The sequence below is a fragment of the Crocodylus siamensis genome, chromosome 15 (genome assembly GCF_052110815.1).
Source record: "Crocodylus siamensis isolate JL-2025a chromosome 15, ASM5211081v1, whole genome shotgun sequence".
Taxonomy (NCBI): Eukaryota; Metazoa; Chordata; order Crocodylia; family Crocodylidae; genus Crocodylus; species Crocodylus siamensis.
This window is the reverse complement of record NC_143409.1, coordinates 18609910-18631991: the sequence shown is the minus strand read 5'-3', so window position 1 is coordinate 18631991 and position 22082 is coordinate 18609910. Positions and strand designations below refer to the sequence as shown.

General features: G+C 42.9%; 1 protein-coding gene across 1 annotated transcript; it reads left to right on the top strand.

Moving 5' to 3' along the window:
• Nucleotides 1-1746: 1746 nt before the first annotated feature.
• GATM (glycine amidinotransferase) lies at nucleotides 1747-21524 on the top strand. Its single transcript, XM_090029267.1, has 9 exons — nucleotides 1747-2020; nucleotides 2898-3116; nucleotides 10263-10458; nucleotides 10744-10934; nucleotides 14729-14866; nucleotides 16078-16242; nucleotides 17904-17967; nucleotides 18079-18195; nucleotides 20502-21524. The coding sequence occupies exons 1-9, from the start codon at nucleotides 1952-1954 to the stop codon at nucleotides 20612-20614; spliced, it is 1272 nt and encodes a 423-aa protein (XP_089885393.1). The 5' UTR covers nucleotides 1747-1951; the 3' UTR covers nucleotides 20615-21524.
• Nucleotides 21525-22082: the final 558 nt, after the last annotated feature.

The following is a 22082-nucleotide window of genomic DNA, read 5'->3' as shown; positions in this document are numbered from 1 at the left end:
CTGAGCGGGAGAGACATGAGTTTTTGTAGGCAACAGTCTGCTTTGTAGATGCTAGTATCTTCAGCATACACCTTCCAGCCAGGAAAGAAGGAGCTTCCTTCTCTTGGAGTGTTTAAAGCCTCCTTTGCTACTAACAGTCTGCTTGGCACCTGCAAGGAACACACAAGTAAATGGTATCAGTTTACCCCAAGTCTTGTAAAATTCAAAGATCCTAGGGTTGTTGCAGTCTGTTCAATGTCCACATACTTATGTGACTAAAACTGGCTTTATTTTATTTTGGATCATTCATCATGTATATATGACAGCAGAAGAATATATTGAATAATATATATACTGACTTTAAGAAATATTGGATAAAATTCTTATGTTCTAATGGTGGTTTTCTCTCTTCAGAAACATATGAGAAATACAAGAAGTGATAAGCAAAGAAATACAAGAGTGACTGGTTTGACTACTAGCATTAAGTGGAAAAGTGGGATTCTTGAACTGACCTAGAAGCTAATGATATGAAAGTAAAGAACAGGGAGATATGAATGGAGTGAAATTTGGTAGATTAGTGTAGACAATGTTGCAAATAGTGAGGCAAAATTGCATGAACCAAAGAGAGCTCACTTTGCTATCTCTAATTATTCATTTGCATTTCCTAGTTGAGTAAGTCAGGTTTACTTTTGGGAGTAACTGCTATTCACTGACAGCAAAGACTCCAAAGCTGAGCCCTACATATAACAATTAAAAGGTAATGATTTCTGTTCCAGACAGACTTATTTGATACTTGGCTTTCATCCAAAAAGGAGCAGGGCAAGATACAAGACTGTGAAATATATGACAGAGTATCACCACTACAGAGTGATACAGTAGACCGCAAACAATATAAATGTCACTTGGCAGGGAAGTTGTACAGAGAAAAGGATGCAGGATTCAAAGAGTGGAATAAAGACTGTCTCAGAGATACCATAAAAGATTGCTCGCAGACAGTAAGTCAGAAAATAAATTTTGGAGTACAGAGTCAGAAAAACTATGAATGCCAAGTTGATAAAGAATGATCCAAAGGTTCAAAACTAGCTGATAAGTCAAGGACGACAAGAGAAGAAGCAAGACCTTTGGATTGAACCACAAGGCAATCATTAATTCCTTCCAAAAAGGCTATCTGAGTAGAATGACCTGAGCAAAGACAGCAGAACCTGGCACTAAAAACTTAAGAACAAGCAGCATAAACCATAAGTCCTCGAAAGAAACCAGGTTAGAAGGAAACTGGTTGGTAACTTGGACCAAAAATAGCATCAAGAAAAGGGTTTTGATTTTTTGAAGCAAGAAGGAGGAACAGATTTTTGAAGTAAGAGAAGACGGATACAGTTGCTGCTTATGAGTCATAATACAGACTCAAGCAAGACGACACAAATTAGTGGTTTGCATTTGGTGTGGAACAAGACAAAGCATAATCAGCAGCCCTTCAGTAAAAAACGATTAACTCTAGTCCAAGGGTATTTCACCTCATTCTGCTGAATGTCATTTGCCCTGGTCTGCCTTGCTCACTAAGCTCCCAACTCTGCATACTCTTGACTCGTGCGCGTAACGAGGGAGGCGGAGAGAAACGGCCCACGCTGGCCTGGCGGGGACCAAGGTGCGAAAGCAGCGCGCGCGCGCGCGTGTGTGTGTGTGTGTGTGTGTGTGAGAGAAATGCTTTGCCACGCCCGGCCTCCCCTCAGCGAGGCCCCGCCCACGTCCGACCCGGGACAGCGGGAGCGCGGCGCAGGCGCAGGCGCGGGGCAGGGGAGCGGGAAGGCGCGGGGCAAGCGCGGGGCTTCCCCGGAGCGCAGCGCGGCGCTGGGGGGGGTCGGCAGCCCTCCGCCCCCGGCCTGCGGCAGCCAATGGGGCGGGCGCGGGGGCGGCGCGGTGAGGCGCGGCGGCAGAAAGGCGGCGGCGGCGGCGGCGGCGCGGGGCAGTCGGAGCGATGCTGCGCGTGCGGTGCCTGCGCGGGGGCAGCCGCGGAGCCGAGGCGGTGCACTACATCGGGTCGCGGGTGCGTAGCGGGCCGGGCGGCGCGGCGTCTGGCACTGACAGGAGAGGCCCTGCCTTGCCTGGGGGCTGCATCCATCCTAGCCCGGGGGCAGCTGTCTGAAGATGGCACCCCTGAGTGCCACTGCCTCCCTTCCCTCTCCACAGCCGGTCCCTTCTGGTGCCAGCTGGCATGCCTGGGCGCCGGCGGTGCAGGTGGCCAGCGCTAGGAGGGGACCCCTGGATTTAGAAACCCGGGGCTGGCATGGTAGCCTGTGGGGCAGCGCCTTGTGCCCTCGTCCGGCCGGCCTGCCCGCAGAGGGTGTCTGGTTGGACTTGTAGTCTCTCTTCGCGGTTGTTCCTCCTGTCCAGACTAGCACCTTGGCAAGTGTCAGCGCCACCCTAATGGGCAGCCATGAAAGCGAGAGCCGCAAAGATGCTTTTCCTCCACCCAGCTCTTCTGTGCCTTGATTGATGGACCTAAAACAGAGCCAAATTAGGTTTGCCTGTTTAGTGGCCACATTGATGCTATCTGTTAAATTCATGGACCTACTGTCCATAAAGAGAAGGTGCAGGGGAGGGGGCAATCCTACATGGATTTAAGATGGCCTGACAGATTATGACAGGGTTGTCTGAAATAGCAAAGGACAGAACTTGGAGACCTGGGAGGTCTCTCCGAGGCCTAAGTTCATTGTCCAACACAGCTGTCCTTCTTTAAAGGTGAAATATTAACATTTTAGTGGAATACCTACAATAAAGAGTGTTGTGCTCTAAAGAAAAACCTTCCAGGCAACATACACTGCATTTGAAAGACTCAGGGATGCTTAATATCTCCTCTCATATTTGTTTAGTTGCATGAAAGACCTGACTTCCTTCTTTTTCTTTTTTTTCCCCTTTTCAAGCTTGGAAGATCACTTACCGGATGGGTGCAGCGAACTTTCCAGAGCACCCAGGCAGCCACAGCCTCCGAGGCTTCCTGTGCTGCTGATGACAATAAGGCCACTGATCCTGTTCTGAAGGACTGCCCTGTTTGCTCATACAATGAATGGGACCCACTGGAGGAAGTAATTGTAGGGAGAGCTGAAAATGCATGTGTCCCTCCTTTTTCTGTGGAGGTTAAGGTAAAAGGTTTATATTGGAAAAAATGCATCATTTTGCATATAATGTTTCTTAGTTTGTAGGGTCCACGTGCACACTGGAGTTCACTGGCATAGCTGTTGATGTGATTTCCCCTTTACCTCCACTACGTGCTGACAGGGTTACCAGCAACAGTGGAGCAAAGAGCAAGCCTAAACCAGGCAATCTGCTTGCTGACTCTCAGAGACGGGGTTAATAGTTACAGCTGCAAGCTGGCAGGATTCTTTTGCTTCAATTTTGTTCTAATTGGAACTGCCATACTGTAGATTCAGCATTGTATGGAAATACATACAAGTCTATTTTCCAAGCATGTTGTTGTGCATTAGTAGGCATCTGTTTGTCTCGCAACACAACAATGTCCCTAGTGAGGCATCAGCTCACTGAACATCTGCAAGTTTAGCAGAGGAGCCCAATTCTTGTGCGAGTCCTTTCCGTACTTATCACGTCTGAAGTTCATATCAAACAAACCTGAAAGTGGTGTGGGGTTCTTCCTGAAGTTTCTTTTTTCCTCTGCATGTTGGGCTCTTCTTTCTTCAAAAGCATTTAAATTATAATTTAATGTTGTGAATTAAGATTACAATCCCACCCCATCCCCTCCCCTCCACGCTCCCTCCAATTTGCAAATCTTGGTTCTTGGGTCCCATTCTAGGTTAAAGTGCCCTAGCTCAACTTTTTTTGGTGTACGTGTTTAAAATAATAGTATTTTGTTTAAAAACAAAGTGAAATGTTTATAAAAATCTATACTCTAGAAGATCCCATGTTGCTAATGTTAACCTACTTACAAAAATGTAATATATTTTAAATGCAGGATGAAAATGTTTAACATCTTAACAGTGGATTTTCAGATCATCAGGTTTCATCTAGATAGTGAAATATCCTTCTTTTTAAAAATCTTTTCCTGCTTAGTTCTGCTTTAGAAATCGGCTTCTGGTTCTAAGAGAAACTAAGTAGCTATTGGAGAAGTTCCAATAGATCACTATTCGTACTGTTCAAGCACAAGACATAAAACTCATCGTTTGCCCTTGCCATCCCTCTTTTGTGCACTTGAGGTGATACTGGCACCACTGAAGTCAGGGAAACATCACTATTGATTTCGCCATGATCTGGTTTTACCTATTCGGAGCTGCAGATCAGCTGTGACACCTCATTTTGCATGGGCCAAAGAAACCCAAAGCCTACCAGGAAAATATGCTAACTGAGAATGGCATTTCTCACGTAAAAGATAAAGTAGATGCAATTTATAAAATCAAAGGTAATGTTTGCACTTCATGAAGCAACTGAAGGCATGAAAAAAATTCTACCTTGCTTTTATAGCTAACTTGTAACATTATTTGTGGTCAAAATTCTGTAGCACTTGTCTAACTCCCTTCAGCAAAATTAGGATACATCTACCCTTTGTGAGCAGTGTCATGAAGAGATATCCAACCTAGCTCCTCACTTTCTAGCCTGCAAACTAGAAGCAGTACAACTACATGTGCTTGGCACTCAGCCTGGGATAATTAGTGCTGTGCTCTCTCTCTTTCTCTCTGAAATTTAAAAAAAAATTATAGTTTTCAGATAATCCAGCAAAATACCTATTTTTAAAAATTTTGTGGAGTGAATACAGCTGCAGTCAACATATCCTCCTGTAATTTGAAAGACTTGTTTTTGGCAGCCACTTCAGTCTTTTGGCTGCGATCTGTAAATGATGTGATTCGCATAAGAAGGAGGAATGAATGAATGGAAGTGAGGTACCACTGTGTGTCTGATGAATATAAATGACATTGGCACTTGATGGCTAGTACACACCCTTATGGATGCTACAAAAATGTGTGCATCAGTATCACATTTGGAAAATCACTAGAAGTTGAATGACCCTTGCACTAATTGCTGGGAGGGTTAACCCTTGTGAATTAGCATGTTGGTGTTTGTAGCTCATTTGTGGGGGAGGGGATGGCTCTTTTTTTTTTTAAACACTTTTTAGCTTGGGACAAATATCTGTAATATGCACAGTTTGTAAATATTGAAACACAATATTCTTAACAAAAAGACCTCACTTTATTAAGGATATGAGCACTGTTTTACCAGGAAAATATCTTTGCTGAGAAATGGGGAGAGATTACTTCTTAATAAACCTTGGTAGTATCTTGGTACAAGTCTCTCTCTTCACTTTTACAAAACAATACATTGGTCTTCTTTACTGGTCTGAATATATAACTGGGGAAAAATGTTACCACTACACAAAATAGATATCTGACATGAAACTCTTAAGTAATAAAAAGTACAGTTTTTTTAAATCTCTAAAATACATGTTCATGTGAAGTGTAGGTTGCTTTCATTGCTTGTTGAAGAGCCATTTAATATTAAGTCCTCCTACAAATAATTAATAGTATGACCATTACATTTTGAAATCACAGTTTATTACACATACAAATGTTGTCAAATGTTGGTTATACCATTAGTTAATCTGTTAGGAGCAAGACATGCTTACACAGGACAAAACCTCTGTTTGGACAAATTCTGACTTTGTGGCAGGTGGCTGTAAGGAGGTGAACTCAACCCAAAATCGCTGCACTAAGGACATACCATCTGTGTTGTACTGACAGAGAGCACACATCCCCACTGTTAAAGTGTGATCTTGACATTGCTTGACTCGAGACCCTTCTACAGCTGGATTTGTCACAACCATGTAATTTCTTGGGAAGTAAAGAGGAAAGTATGTGTGGCTGGAGGAGAATGTGTGGTAGGAAAAGGGGAGTAAAGATTTCCTTGCACTCACTGGGTCCAAATTCATTCTTGGTGGTTTTGGAACTAACTTGCATTTATCCTGTGTGACTGATTTGTCTTGTTAACTGAACTGGATTCCACAGGAATGCTGGGTATGTCACATCATCTACATGTGACTTTGGAACAGCTGGTGAAGTCTGTGTGGCGATCAGATTACCCCAGACTAGCTGATTAAAAAAAGAAAAGTGGGAAATAGAGGAAAGGCAAGTTGCTTGAACACTGCAGAGGTGGGTAACTGTGAAGTGATCTCTATCCCTTCTTCAACTTGGTAGCGCATATCACTTTTTCAAGTTGTGTGCTTGGACATTCCAGAACTTAAAAAGTTCAATTTTCCCCTATTTGTCCAAGGCCCTTGACAGAAGGGAAGCTGTTCAGGAGGTAGGTGGGAAGAAGCTCAAGTGGCCAGATTGGATAAATCCAATCTGATGATTCAGGTCCATTGTTTTGATGAATGATGGTGTTTCACTAGCCCAAAATTTTATGGGATCATCAGGTAGTCACCAGGTATGTGTGTGTGTGCCCTTACATCCGACAGACATTCACTGACCCGCTCAGGGGTGCTCCCAACCTTTGGTCAGGGTTTCCTACGCTCGCTGTCCCTTTCCCCGCCTGCCATGACTTTGATGTTGAAAAGGATATTTCTTTCAATTATTGGAGATGTTAATGAAAGGGAGGTGGTGACTACCCACCTCCACTGCGACTGACCGCCAGTTCCCGAGGCCATGAACAGGGAAAGCAGCTAAATGATTAGACTGGAGAGGTTCCTTTCTTTCCTTTGTTTTTTTTTATTGTTATTATTAAAACATTTGGTTCTCCGGGAAGTAGGCCCTGATTTATCTCTTGGGCTTTTTACCAGGCTTCTCCTAGCACTGGCTTTCCCACGTTCCCTGGCAGGCTGGGGAGCTCCCTTTTCCCTCTGCGCTGATTGGGACCACTCTGGGCTTGATTGGCAGCACATGGCTACTTAACGAACAAAAAAACCCCCCCTTTAACGAGATTATAAAGGTCAGCTGGGAAAGGACACTGCTTTCCCTGCCCTATTTCTTCAGCCAGCCCTGGCTTCTTTTCCCCTTGGGGTCTAGGCTGCAGGGCCCTTGGAGAGGCTGGGTTTCATTTTTCCTTTCTCCCAGGTCTCTCGACTCCGCTCATCGATTTTTCTTTCCTGCTGCGGCTGTGCCTGAGTTACTTGGCGGCCAGCAGGGCTTGATCACTGTTCCTGAATAAATGAAATAACTGGTATCCCTAGCTCCAGAGCATCTGCCCTCCTTGGCTTCCTTTCCTTTCTTCTCTCTGCCCTTTTCTTTACCATCTTTAAAGGGGGTTCTTCCACACCTGGAGCCCAATTGGGTGTTTACCTGGCTCCTGGGTGTCAATCTAGCGTTGGGTGCTCCCAGCCTCCATCCTGCTGAGGGTTCCTCCTTCCTCACCTTCTCTCCCTAGCTCTGCCCCCAGATATTGCCCTGGCTCGAATTTGCCCCAATACCTTTAACCTGCCGTGGCAATAAGACTGGTTTGGGGCACACCGGGAGCTCCCACTGCAGTGCAGAGGTCCCGTTCTGGGTCAGAGCTCCTGGCTGGGGTGGCATTCCCAGTAAGTACCCTTCAGCTTCTCACAGATCACTGTTGTAGACATGCCTCCAGACACACTGGTTGACTACATCTCCATGCCAGCCATATGTTGAAACCACAGCTCTGCTGAGCATATTGAAGCTGTACCCTGCCTCATGGAGGTGGTAACAAGGGCTTTCTGCCAGGCTAATGAGGAAGGCTGGCTGTCCTTGCTGTTTGGGTAGACTCCAGTGTCCCATGAGCATCGCTTCCTGTGTACAGGAGAGCTGGAATCTGTCTCAGCAGGAGCCAAGTCCTTCCTTGTACATCTGTGAGTGACCTTCCAAGCCCATTCCTGGAGTGCTGTGATGGGCTGCAGTTCACATGGTGGCAGCCACGGTGACCACCTAGAGTTGACAGAGGAGCCTCAGAGTTGTTTTTGGATATCTACACAGAGGCAGAGGCCACTAATTTCATTATAGATTTGTTGTATTTTCCAGGTTTTTTCCTCAACCATGAGGGCTAGGAAAAATAATACTTGAAAAACAAGTGCAGAGATTTCAAAGTTCTCACAGAAGCCCAGGAGTAGGGGCTCTAAGTACCTGTATATGGCATATGTCTCAGTCCAGCCCTGTGACAAATGATGGCAAACCAACTTTCTGCCCATCTCTTTACAAAACATGTTTCTTTCCCCTAAAGTATGGACGTTAAGGGCCCTTCCTGCCCAAGGGCAGTCTCCTGGGAAGTGGGGCATCTGCATTCAGAGCGTATATATAGACTCTCACTGGAACTGGCGCACCACTGTGCTGAAGTGAAGCTTGAAGTGGGAAGGCAGAGGAGAATAAGTAGTAATTACAAGTAAAAACTGCTGGGTGGAAAGATGGACCAGAGGGCAAAGTGGATCAGCAAAAGATTAAACTCACAGACAAGTTTACCTTTCAGATTAACTTCAAGGTCCTTGTATTACTGTTTCTCTCCCATCTTCCTAAACTGGGATCATCGTGGTAGGGGTTATGTTTGCACAGTGTCTAGCACAAGGAGGCCCAGAACCTGACTTGGACCTTTGGGCAATACTTTGGAGTGTAAATATTAAGTAGCAGAAGCTGACGCATCTTCTATCACTTGCTCCTTGGCTTTTGCCGATGGTTCATTTCTTTGCTCAAACATACCCTTGTCACTAGCTTTTCAGATCTGTTATTTGGCTTTTACACACCAACAGGGATTCTACAATTGTGGAAGATACAAGTATCCATATGTATAAAAGGAAAATGAACTTCATCTGCATTCACTGACTATTGTTTCAGATCTCCATTTTAGTAATCATGTTCTGTGTCCACACCCTCTAAAGTAATTTACCTTGAATTTTACCTCTGTATAAGGAGTAGTCCCACAATCACCTCTCCTAAGTTAGCTGTCTACAGTAGTCACAAATACAGCTTTAAGTGACAAGGTGGCCAAGGAGCCCATTTGCATTGAAATCAACCATGGGAGCAAACATATGACTGGTACATTGTTGTAGCTTACCCCCGTGTTTGGAGACTTCAAGTACTTCAGATGAGTAACTGCCCTAGAGCTGCATGACTTACAGTAGTTTAAGGCTGGGTATGGTATATCTGCTCCACTTCTATCCTGCAGTGAAGTGAAATTACATCAGAGTACATGCTTCATGTGCCCAAGCCCTTAGTGCTGTCTTAATACTCATGCAGCAAGAGAAACTTAGGTTTAAAATATCTGGTTTCTTTTCAAATGGGGAGGGAGTGATGTTAGCTAGATGGAAAAATGGTAACAGGTGGTAGAAATGAAAGCTTTATGTTTGAACGTTGATTGCCATAATATTCAGCTGTAGTCATTTAGTCTTTGGTACCTGGTTTTAATCAGGCCAGTCAGTGAGATCATTAGGAGTGGGCTCTGCTAGAGGGTTGTGATTAGAAGAGAAGTAGCAGGAAATATTTTTTTACTTTTAATGAGATTATTGGCTTCCATTTAGGTAGGTAACTAATAAGGTAACTCAGTGGATTAATCTTAAAAGATATTTATGCAAAAGAAATCATGCTGCTGTCACATTGCAGGCCATTTTTATTTTCTGTCATTTCTTCTATTTGTAGAAGATATCTTTATCTTAGGCTGTGCGCCATGCATGCCAACTGTAACCGACAGGGGAGCTATTTATTTTCTGGCTGTCTGAACCTTCTCAACATGTACTATTGAAATTTAACTCCAGATAATATTAACTTAACTCTTGACTGGGCTACTCAGCTTGCTGACCATTCAGAGCAGGGCTTCAGAAGTGGCAGTCATTTATACTTCTGAAGTCCTAACATGTGCACATCATAGAGCACGTACACACAAACCCCATCAAGTGCAATTCCAAGTTTTCGTTCTGAAAGTGCCTGCACAGATATTAATGCTCCAAAAGCAGTTCTCAACCAGGAGTTGGCAGCAGTTATTTGCAGTCATGAAACTTCTCCTATTTGCCTGGTTCTAGTCTCTGGGTAGTAGAAGGATTCCCACACCACTGACAGTGTCACTTCTGAAGGAACATCTGCAAGGAATTCAGGGAAACAGTACTAGGACATCAGACATGTAGGTGAAACAGTGGAAGACGTACAAAAACCTGTGACTAGAAGAGTAATAGCTGCTTTAATAAAATCAGCTCCATCATCTGAAATATTCCCAAGTAGAAGAAAAATTATTGTGGTTGATTTATCTTTTATTGGACCAACTTGCATGTTTCTTGGACCAATACAGCTACAACATAACTCCAACATTATCAAGTAGAGTGGTTATTTGAGCTATCTGTCCTTTTTTCTCTTCAGGCCAACACATATGAAAAGTATTGGGGATTCTACCAGCAGTTTGGAGGTCAGAGCTTCCCCAAAGATCACTTAAAAAAAGCTGTTGCTGAAATTGAAGAAATGTGCAATATTCTGAAAATGGAAGGAGTCATTGTGAAGAGGCCTGAGCCAATTGACTGGTCAGTCAAATATAAAACACCTGACTTTGAGTCTACAGGTAAATGACATCTTGTAACTGAGGTTCTTACTACTTATTTCCTTGTCATCCTGAGCAGAGAAAGGTATTTAGCCACGTTAGTCTGAAGACAAGCAGGAGGCAGGGTAGAGATGCATCTTATAGATGGACTAAATCAGAGATGCATAAGATTTGAATTGACGTTTTAAACAATGTTCATAATTGCTAAGTTCAGTAAAGTGTCTTGCAGATATTCTAGCTGTTAATTATTTCAAGATATGTATTCCTGTCCATATAGCCTGGTGGCTGTCTTTTTTTTCCTTTTAGGTATGTATGCTGCTATGCCAAGAGACATCCTGTTGGTAGTTGGAAATGAAATTATTGAGGCTCCAATGGCCTGGCGAGCTCGTTTCTTTGAATATAGAGCATACCGGCCAGTCATCAAGGAGTACTTCAACTGTGGGGCCAAGTGGACAACTGCACCCAAGCCCACAATGGCAGATGAACTCTATGACCAGGTATTATTTTCTTTCCTTCATTTGTCCCCACTCCAGGTGACACATTTTATGGCACTTGTTGTTGGGTGGCTTTGGACTGCGCTTTACATTCCATGAAGCTTTACAAAACGCATGAAAACATTTTTAGTAGTGGTGGTACCAGACCCATTTTTTGTAGAATGCGTTGTTAATTATTGAAAACCAGAATGTAAAACTGACTAGAAATTGGTTGTAGCCAAAGGGAGAGAAATGTGCAAAAGAAACCTGTGAAAGATTTAAAATTATTGATGAGTGTTCCTCCAAATATTCTTTGCTGAATAAATTGGCTGGGACTTCTTAAAGGAAATAGTTCTTATAAAGCTTTTGTAGAATGACTTAGTGTTGCCTGTCTTAATGCTTTAACATGTAATTAGGGACCATGATCCCAGGGAGATGGGAGTTCAAGAAGAGTGGTTGCTTCTCAAGGAAGCGATCCTCAATGCACAAGCTAAATCTATTTCAACATGGAGGAAAGGCAGCAAAAAGGCACAGCAGCCCTCCTGGCTCTCCAGGGACCTAGCGGACCTCCTGCGGCTAAAAAGGAAAGCCTACAAAGGATGGAGGACGGGATTCACTTCCAAGGAGGATTATTCTGCACTGGTCCGGTCCTGCAGGGAGCAAACCAGGAAAGCCAAGGCTGCAACTGAACTCCAACTAGCTTCAAGCATCAAGGACAACAAAAAGTCCTTTTTCAGATATGTGGGGAGCCGGAGGAAAAGCAAGGGCAACGTTGGACCCCTGCTAAACCAGATGGGGCAACTGACAACTGATGCCCAGGAAAAAGCCAACCTATTAAATAGGTACTTTGCGTCAGTCTTTCATCAGTCCCATGGGATGCCCATGCCTGCTATGGGACAGGGAGATCCGGGTGATGGGGATCCACTACCCTCCATAAATGCTGACCTCGTGAAGGAACACCTTGAGAAGCTGGATACCTTCAAGTCAGCCGGCCCTGACAATCTGCACCCCAGGGTACTCAAGGAGCTGGCGAGCATCATAGCCCAGCCCCTGGCACGGATCTTTGAAAACTCCTGGCGCTCTGGTGTAGTGCCCAAAGACTGGAAGAAGGCCAATGTGGTGCTGATCTTCAAGAAAGGGAGGAGAGTGGATCCGGCTAACTACAGGCCCATTAGCCTGACTTCTGTCCTGGGGAAGATCTTAGAAAAGTTTATTAAGGAGGCCACCCTTGATGGACTGGCCCAGGCTAACATCCTAAGGGATAGCCAGCACGGGTTTGTTGCGGGTAGGTCTTGTTTGACCAATCTCATTTCCTTCTATGACCAGGTGACCTATCACCTGGACAAGGGAGAAGAGATTGATGTCGTATATCTTGACTTCAAAAAAGCTTTTGATCTGGTATCCCATGATCACCTCTTGGCCAAACTGCCCAGTTGTGGCCTTGACTCCACCACGATCTGCTGGCTGGGAAATTTGGCTCTGTGGTCAGACCCAGAGGGTTGTAATCGATGGCAGTCACTCATCGTGGTGCCCTGTGACCAGTGGGGTTCCTCAAGGCTCTGTCCTTGGACCCATCCTGTTCAACATCTTCATTAATGATGTGGACATTGGAGTCAGGAGTGGACTGGCCAAGTTCGCCGATGACACCAAACTTTGGGGCAAAGCATCCACGCCAGAAGATAGGCGGGTGATCCAGGCTGACCTGGACAAGCTCAGCAAATGGGCAGACGAGAACCTGATGGTGTTTAACACCGAAAAATGCAAGGTTCTCCACCTTGGGAGGAAAAACCTGCAGCATCCTTATAGGCTCGGCAGTGCTACGTTGGATATTACTACAGAAGAAAGAGACTTGGGGGTCATCACTGACCACAAGATGAACATGAGCCTGCAATGCGATGCTGCAGCTAGTAAAGCAACCAAAACGCTGGCTTGTATCCATAGATGCTTCTTGAGCAAATCCCGGGACGTCATTCTCCCCTTGTACTTGGCCTTGGTGAGGCCGCAGCTGGAGTACTGCGTCCAGTTTTGGGGCCCACAATTCAAAAAGGATGTGGAGAAGCTTGAGAGAGTCCAGAGGAGAGCCACGCACATGATCAGAGGTCAGGAAAGCAGATCTTACGATGATAGGCTGAGAGACATGGGACTCTTTAGCCTGGAAAAGCGTAGGCTCAGGGGTGATCTGGTGGCCACCTATAAGTTTATCAGGGGTGACCACCAGGATCTGGGGGAACGTTTGTTCACCAGAGCGCCCCAAGGGATGACGAGGTCGAACGGTCACAAACTCCTGCAAGACCGTTTCAGGCTAGACATAAGGAAGAATTTCTTTACTGTCCGAGCCCCCAAGGTCTGGAAGAGCCTGCCAGCGAAGGTGGTTCAAGCACCTACACTGAACACCTTCAAGAGTAAATTGGATGCTTATCTTGCTGGGATCCTATGACCCCAGCTGACTTCCTGCCCTTTGGGCAGGGGCTGGACTCGATGATCTCCCGAGGTCCCTTCCAGCCCTGATGTCTGTGAAATCTATGAAATAGTTAAGCTTTATGCTGGTAAGTTTACTGTAAAGTTAAGAGCGGATCTGAGTTATCTAATGTGGTAACTCAAAACAATACTGAGGGAGAAAATGTTAAAGGGGATGTTGTCAGGGCTATCTTAAATGTGCTTGTACTACTTTGAGAAGGGAACCACTTTCCAAGCCTGACACTGACTCTCTTGCTGTATTCTTCAGAAAATGGAGGCCAATAAATTGTGTTCTCACCTGTAAGGAAGAGAGAAATTTGTATAATGTTTATCTTGTAGAGATATTGTGAGGATTAATAACTCAAAAAACCCTTAGAAGTAGACTTCCCAGGTAATGTAGGAGCCCCCTATTAACATTCAAAGTTCTGCAGTTAGTTTATTTTAGACCTTACCCAAAGCCTATGCTTTGACTTCACTTACTGGCTTGAGATATTGGTAGCTACCTATCAAGGCCTAATTTCTTTGAGGCTTGGAGACTATCAGTCATCATATACCTCATTGTGATGGTTAGAATTGGTTGTGGGATATATGTTTTTGCTAATTTTCTTCCAGGACAATGGCAGAACTTTCTCAGTACTTGAGGGAAGGTCCCTAGCCTAGGATACAAAATGCATGCTGGTTTGGCTGCTTATATTCTTTGTATCGTCCTTTCTCACAGCGGAGGCCCTTTCTTATCAATAAGGGATTGTTTCACATCATTTGTTTATGCTAGAATACTTCCATGCTTAAAGATCTGGAAGATCTTACCCAGGGAGCTATTTGGGGAGAATGTGACTCTCTTCCTCGTGCTATTCTAAAACACGATTAAAAGCACTAAGTGCAGTCTCTTTGGATATGCAAACTTGCGTGCTTTTTTCCAAACCACAGGGTATATACAACGTTAGTCTGACAACAGCTTTGTGTTAACGTTTGATACAGTGAAATATCTTGGTTAGTAAAGTTTACTTCCAGTGCAGAAGGTACAGTGTTCTAGAGGTGACCACAGTCTAGGAAAATCAATTTTCTTATGTAACAGCCATCTCTTTAAACACACTTGTTTCTGAATTCACTTGGCAAACTGCTAGCTGCTTCAGTTAATTGAGTCCATGCATCACTGAGCTTCATGTATGCTTTTTTTCTCTCCTTGGTTTTTACACATAATGGAAGAGGAGAAAAGAAGAAAAATAACATTGAGGATTATACCAGATGCCAGTATATTTATAACCTTAAAATGACTGTAGCAGTTGTAGTAATAACCTTTTTCCACTGACAACTCAGACTAAGTTTGCCTTTGAATAGTCTTGTCTCTTTCTCACAACTAGGATTATCCCATCCGCTCTGTTGAAGATAGACATAAGCTGGCTGCTCAGGGAAAATTTGTGACCACTGAATATGAGCCATGCTTTGATGCTGCTGACTTTATTAGAGCTGGAAGAGATCTTTTTGTACAAAGAAGCCAGGTAGGCAAGAGCTGCTTCCTGCAGTTTTGTAATATTTTTCAAATGCTGATTTTTTTTTTTTAATCTTTTTTTTTTCCCCCCCCTCATTTAATGGTAAAACAAATTGTGGTTTATGAATGGAGTGATGGCAGGGGGTGTTTTTTTCCCAGAAGACTCTGTTCCAGATCCAGTATTCTTTAACACTTTTATTAATGATGGGGTTGCAGGAATACAGATTTGCAGATGCCACAAGTAGAGTGGGGCTGTGAACACTCTGGATTAAAGTGCAAAGGAATCTTGCTGAATAGGAGAACAGGCCTTGGGCAATAAAGGAAGTTCAGCAATGGCAAATTCAAGGTACTACATATAAGGAAACAAAAGCAGATGTGCAAGTACAGAATGGGGATAACTGGGCTGGCAGTAGCATTGCCAAAAAGTATTATGGTGTTCACAAACTCATTATGAATCTGCAATGTGATGCTGTCACAAAAAAGGAAATGCAATTTGGGTTGCATTAAAAGGAGCATTATACAAAGCAGGCAGATGATCATACTATCCAGTTTTGAGCACTGCATTTCCAGGAAGGATACAGAAAAAATGTGGAGAGGATGCGGAGGTGGGTGACAAAGATGAAGGGGTTGGAATGAAAGACATGAGGAAAACCTGAAGGAACTCAGTACATTTTAGTTTGAACAGAAGGAGCTTAAAGGGGTGGAGAGTGTGATACTGGTTGTCAAGTTTTGGAAGGACTGCCACGAAGAAGACAAAGGAGTGCTGTCCTTCCTTGGCCCAGAAGGTCGAACAAGAGGTAATGGATTTAAACCACAGGAAAGATACTTGTATTAAACCTCAGGAGAGTGTCCTGACCATGAGAACAGAAGAAAGTAAAAACAAAGGGCCCAGGAAAGGTGTGGGGTCTCAACACAACTTTCCAAGTTTTTGAGAAGTTTCTAAGAAGAGGAAGGATAGGGGTCTGACTGAGGAATAGCGAAGCCTGTATCTCTGCAGGGCTTTGGCTTGAGATTCTTTCTAACCCTGTGGTTCTATATAGGGAAATTAGATTTTCCATAAACCTCAGACAGTGGTCTGGTGTCTGTCTGACATGGGTCAGGCAGATTTTGTAAATGAGAGTGCATACTTCTTTTTAAACGAGGAAATCAAGATCAAAGTTCTTAAATAATTTAGCTTATAAATATAAAATGCAAATCCACAATTTGTCACCATTTTTTCAGGTTACTAACTACATGGGCATTGAGTGGATGCGGCGACATCTGGCACCTGAATATAGAGTACACATCATCTCTTTTAAAGATCCTAACCCTATGCACATTGATGCCACATTTAATATCATTGGACCTGGCCTTGTGCTGTCCAACCCAGATCGTCCATGCCAACAGGTAAGACTGACAAGGGAAAAGAAGCAAAGCTACATGACAGCAGAATAACTGCTGACTCAGAACTTGGAATTGGTTAGAAAAACAATCGTAAGGTTAGAAGGGACCTCATGAGATCATCTGGTCCAATCAGAGATCAAACTTGTAACCTTGGTGGTGTTAGCATTATGTTGTTACCAACTGAGCTAAATACAGTAGCTGGTGCAAAGGGTTATTTTTTCAGTTATGTAAATCCCTGGACTCTAGCTTCTACTGGTCCTTGGGACTGAGTTCAAGGCTTTATGTAATGGTTATTGAACTGTACATCTGAATGTCAGTAGGCTCTGGTACCAGGACTCCACCTCGGAGCAAGCCACAAAAATGACCAGCTCAGCTCTTTACTCCCATTCACTGCTGCTTGCCCCCTACATAGCAAGGAGATATGGAATGTGGTTATCATGCCACTTCTGTTGTCCATAGCTTGTGTGTTTGTGAAAGTTGCCTATGAATCTCAAAGCAAATGGATAAAATAGATCCTACTTGCAGAGCATTTCACATAATATTGTACTTCTTCTACCTGGGTTCAGATAGAGGCTACAATATCTCTGCTGTTCAGAAGAGTAGCTTTTCTTTATTTCTAGAAGCCCACCCTGTTTTTCAGCTGCACTATTAATTACACCAAAGGAAAGAGTCCAATAGTTGCCAGCTCATTTGGCTGTTAAGTAACTCTGGGAAGGGCACTTCAAAGGAGAGAGGATATTCTGTAATGGGTAAAACGTGCCACATCACTACTGGGTGGGGAAAAGCTAATTGTTGTAAATGGTGCAGGAAGAGGACTATGACCCTTCTGTATTCTCTTGTTTATTTGTAAGATGTCTTCGCTTACAGACCCTGAAGGTAGTAAGTAAGGCATTAGTATGGGATGGCTCTTAAAATCATCAACCTGCAACTTGGTGACCAGGTCTACAGAAGAAGAGCTCCCCCTTGTGGTGGACTTGTAATAAAACAATGCTATAAGCACTCAAGCGTGCGCAGGTCCCTATGAGATTGAAGACCCCAGTACTATATCCAAATTGCCCCCTTGGCTTTGCAAACATACTTTTATAGTTATAGTAAATATTTCCTAGTAAAAATAAACTGTTTCCTAGGATGACCATGGACTTATGCTATTTGTTAAAATAACTACACCAGCAGCCAGTTTATTTGCCTTCTAATGTTTCCTGTGGAGCATGACGCAATAGTAGAAGACTATATGGTGATTCTTGGCAAGCACAGTTACAGTTTCATTGGCTTAACAGAAGTCTAAGTGATACAATTAGTGCTCTGTCCATCAATAAATAATACATTAGAAATAATGATGCAAATATAAAAATACCATTCACTTATTTATGTATTTGTTCTTGATCAATAGGATCCAAAGTTTTTTTGCATACCTCTTTCTTTCTATGTTATAGATTTGAATACAAAAGCCATGGAACTGAATTCTAATACAAAGCGATGAACCCGTGGATATGTTTTGTAAATGTGCTTACATGAAAAATTGATTTTGCAGGAAGAACTTGAATGAGGTGAAGGTATGCCATGCATAAGAGGCAGCATGGAAAAATGCAAAGGCTGGAGGGGAAAGTGATGGGAAGACATTTTTAAATCCTGTTGGAAACCTAATTAGATTAAATCTCTTTCAGATTGAACTCTTCAAAAAGGCAGGCTGGACAGTGGTTCAGCCTCCACTTCCACTCATCCCAGATGGTACGTTGCATTTGCTCTGCATTTGTAAGACCAGCAGCTTGGGGTGCATAAGGCAAGAATGAAACTGAATGCATGACTGCAGGACTAAGCCATTCATTTTAATGTATTTAGGACACCCACTGTGGATGTCTTCTAAATGGCTCTCCATGAATGTCTTAATGCTGGATGAAAAACGTGTGATGGTGGATGCCAATGAGACTTCCATTCAGAAGATGTTTGAAAATCTAGGTGAGTGCTAGTTCATTGCGTAGGTACAGGCCAAAGTAAAATTCTCTAAGAGGTCACCTATTCTTATGGCTGCACTCTTAATAGGTAGAGTGGCTAGTACTGTACAAATGGAAGAACTGTTTTACCCATTGAATTCCTGGGTGAGAATCACATGAATGAATTCACTGATTTTTCAAGTCAAAGAATCCTTCCTGAATGAATTTTGTTCCTTTTTAAATGTAGAAGTTAGTTTCTTCAATTTTGCAATGCAATTTTTCTTCTTGAAAAAACATAAGCATTTGATGGGCAAGTCTGCCTGTGCACAGCTTTGCTTATCCTTCATGGCTGAACTGCACAAAAATTCTTACAGCCCCAGATTTAAACTTTCTTTGTGCTATGAATGGTCAAACTTGGGATATTTGATGAAGGGATTTCAGCTGATTCATAGCTCCCCTAGGAGTGGCAGCTTCTGGAAATGGCTCTGTGGCAGGGCTCAGTTTTTTATTTTTTCCCAAGCAGTTAGGGATGGAGTTGGTTGAGAACATGAACTAATTGTCCATAAAATGATAGTACACAGCAGACTGAACAGAGGATAGGGAGAACCTGTAATAATGCTACCAGAGAAGAGACGGATTCAGTCTATTTAAACTTGTCATGCTATAAATAAAGACCGTAGAAACCAAAGTGTTATTTATATATAACCCTGGAGGTTCAGGAGTTGTCTAAACTTGTAAGGAGAAATCTTGCCATTAATGAGTAGCATAATCAGTTTCTTTACTGTGGCTTAAGCTGTAATGTCTCAATCTCTCAGTAGGACTTGCTGTTTAAACAGGCCGGGAAATCAAGCTAGGATTTGATCAATCACTTGGATTTTGACCACACTGCAGTTAAAATAATACTAGCTATGATCACATGAATAGCATTCAGTTGGAGGGAGCAGACTGGGGATAGGATCTGAGGTATCTGGCAGTGGGCAAATCACTTGCTTTCTGTGCTGAAGTTTCTCCTTTTCTGTTTTGAGGCATAAGGGTTAAGTCTTATCTTAAAAACAGATATTGCTAGTAGGGCTCTGTTTTTGCTATAATTAAGGATAATAGTTCTTTCAGTCTCTTGTGGTACAGCAGCTGCTCTATGTATCATTGATCACCTTGTTGCCCTGCCCTATATTTTTTTTTCTAATTCCATTGCATCCTTTTTGAGATGTGGAGACCAGAACTGCACATAGTAGTCAGTGCCATTGTATAATATTTCTGATAAATCTTTGTCCATGAAGGTTGCAGGAAGTGTGAACGCCATGCTACTTGGCGGTATTAGCAAGACTTCACACATAGCTAGATTACGCATGTGTGCATGCGTGAGTGCTTTGACACCATAAACAGGAATCCATTAGATTGAGCAGGTACAATGGGCTCAGTCCACCCCAAAACTATGTAGGCTGATGTGGAGTATTGCCAGTTCTCATGAGTTAATTACAACTCTCACAATATGAAACCCCAGGCACTGGAATTATGTGACTATATTGGCTTCTTAATTGCAAATTGTTTAGTACTCAGTTTCAGGGAAGTCTGACATGAGCCTTAATGGCTCAGAAACCAGAAGGCAAATGAAACGCCCAAAATCCATGTGTAAGAGGAACCAAAACAGCTCTACTGAACAGCTGAGCAACTGGTTGTTCAGTGCTGTAAACCCCTAGAAATGAGAAGGACTTGCTTCAGAAAGAGTTCTCAGTGGTGTGACCTCAGTCAGTCCACTGGTGTTGTGTGGGAGCTGAGCCATAGCTCAAATGTCAGTGGTGAAATGAAGGGAGAAGCAGCTTAACTTGTTTGTGGGCAATCTGTATAACTCTTGCACTGCAAAGAAGAAATAAAAGCCCCGAGCACTTTTTTTTTTTTAAAGTTATTTCTAGAAAGTGACTCTATTAAAACAACGTACTTAGTATCTGAACTCCGGATTCTTAGGTTTCTAACTCAACCCTAAGAGCTAAAACACTTCCCTGATTCTTCATGTATGTACAGCAAAGACAGATTTTGGTTGTGGGTTTGTCTGGGTTTTTTCTGGCTTTTGACTAGCATACCCTAACATGTCAAATGTAGGCTTCTCTCCTGGCACCATATATAGCTGCAGGTAAGGCTGGAATAGCCAAGTAAGCTATATTCACATCTCCCTGTTCTTTGCCTAAAACTTAAGTTAGTACTGCTCAGAGAGATTATTAACCAATAAATACGAGACGGACACATCATGTCATGAGCACTGAACTTTGTTTAGTGTTCTGCCTAGTGCCTAACCTGTGACTTGGTTTAACAGACTCTGCCTTCTGTGTCTTGCAGGCATTTCTACAGTTAAAGTGAATATTCGTCATGCCAATTCCTTGGGAGGTGGTTTCCATTGTTGGACATGTGACATCCGCCGCCGTGGCACCCTGCAATCTTATTTTGACTAGTTATTAGCCAAATAAACAGCTGCAAAATTTGAGAAATGTGCTTAGGAAACAAATAAGTAAGTTTTGGCATTCTCCTAAAATAAGTGCATGAGCTGCAGTGCTTGAGCAATGGTGTCCCTATGGTGGTATAGTGACAGTTGATTCTTCCTCCATTCTCTACACTAAATACATGCAGTTGAAACTGTTTTTATCAGTACAACGGGATTTCTGGCTGGCTTTTTTGAAAGAATTCCTCTATTCATGAAGCCCCTTCAGGTGGCTTCAAGTGTAAAAACTTGACAGTGCATCGAAGGCTCTTGCTAGAATAGTTTGGCCACTAATATTAACCATCTACCTCTATTTTTTTTTAATATTCTATCAAAAAGGCAGCTTGAAATGTTAGACTCAAGTTTAACAGTTACTTTTTCTTTCCAGTCTGTTTACTGCTGTAGCATAGCATGTTTTTTTTTTGTTTGTTTTTTTTAATGCTGATAAAACAGCCCTAACTTTACAGATCTCGTATGGAACCAAGTACTTGCATCTTTATAACACTTTTACATTAGTTGGACTATGCAGATATTTAGGGACATTCTTCTGAATTATTTTAATTCTCGGCTCTAATTTTAATAAATGTCACTTTTCTTTGGTACAAAAGGTTTTACTGTATTCGCCTATTACAAGCATTTTACCCAAGTGTACCGTGCATTGTCGAACGCCTTTTATATGCAGCTGTTAATTGTATGAAAAGTAGTTGGGATGCTAGGTCTGCAGATTTCACGGTGTGAAATTGCTTACATAAAAATGCAAGTTTTCTTAAACCATAGCAGCCGCTTGAGAGATTTGTAATGACAGCACCCCGATGCTGTGAAACAGGTTTAATGTTAATTACTGGACCTGTATTTTTTTGCTAATAAACTTTTTGCATTCACAATTTAATCTCCAGTTTTTACCTAGAAATGAATAAAAATGATGCGTCTACATAGTTTTGTCCTCTGAGCAATAAAGTAAAATCAGTTTACAAACTGTTGTAACTTTGGCTTTGCACAGTCCATTCATTGTGTGTATGAGTGCTTCACCTCCTGAAGTCATTCATCTTAATCAGGGAGCTTCCATGCATTCATCTAACTCTGGCTAAGTGGCAGGGGGAGCATATGCTAAGTTAAGTGACTTTTTTTTCTTGGCAAACCAACACTGATTAGCATGTGCGGTCTCACTCTCATAGCACCTGTATCCTGCTCCTGTAGCTAATGAGAGTTTTGCCAATGATTTGCATTGAACTGGGATTGGACCTTGGAGTCAAGGTTCCCGAGCAGAGGAGAGTGGGCAGCAACAACTCATCCTTAAAGTAGCTTTGCAGGGCCCAGTACTGAAATCACAATGTCAGCATTATACATCAACTCCAGTTATTCTGGAGCAGTAACAGGACCCCAAGATGGGGTGGCAGGCACTTCAATCTCTGGGTAAACGAGTGGGACAACTGTACACATGC

Coding starts and splice junctions, on each gene's coding strand:
- GATM (XM_090029267.1), top strand. CDS start 1,952: ATGCTGCGCGTGCGGTGCCTGCGCGGGGGCAGCCGCGGAGCCGAGGCG. Junction 10,459..10,743: donor ACCTGACTTTGAGTCTACAG/GTAAATGACATC, acceptor TTTTCCTTTTAG/GTATGTATGCTGCTATGCCA. Junction 16,243..17,903: donor CAGATCGTCCATGCCAACAG/GTAAGACTGACA, acceptor AATCTCTTTCAG/ATTGAACTCTTCAAAAAGGC.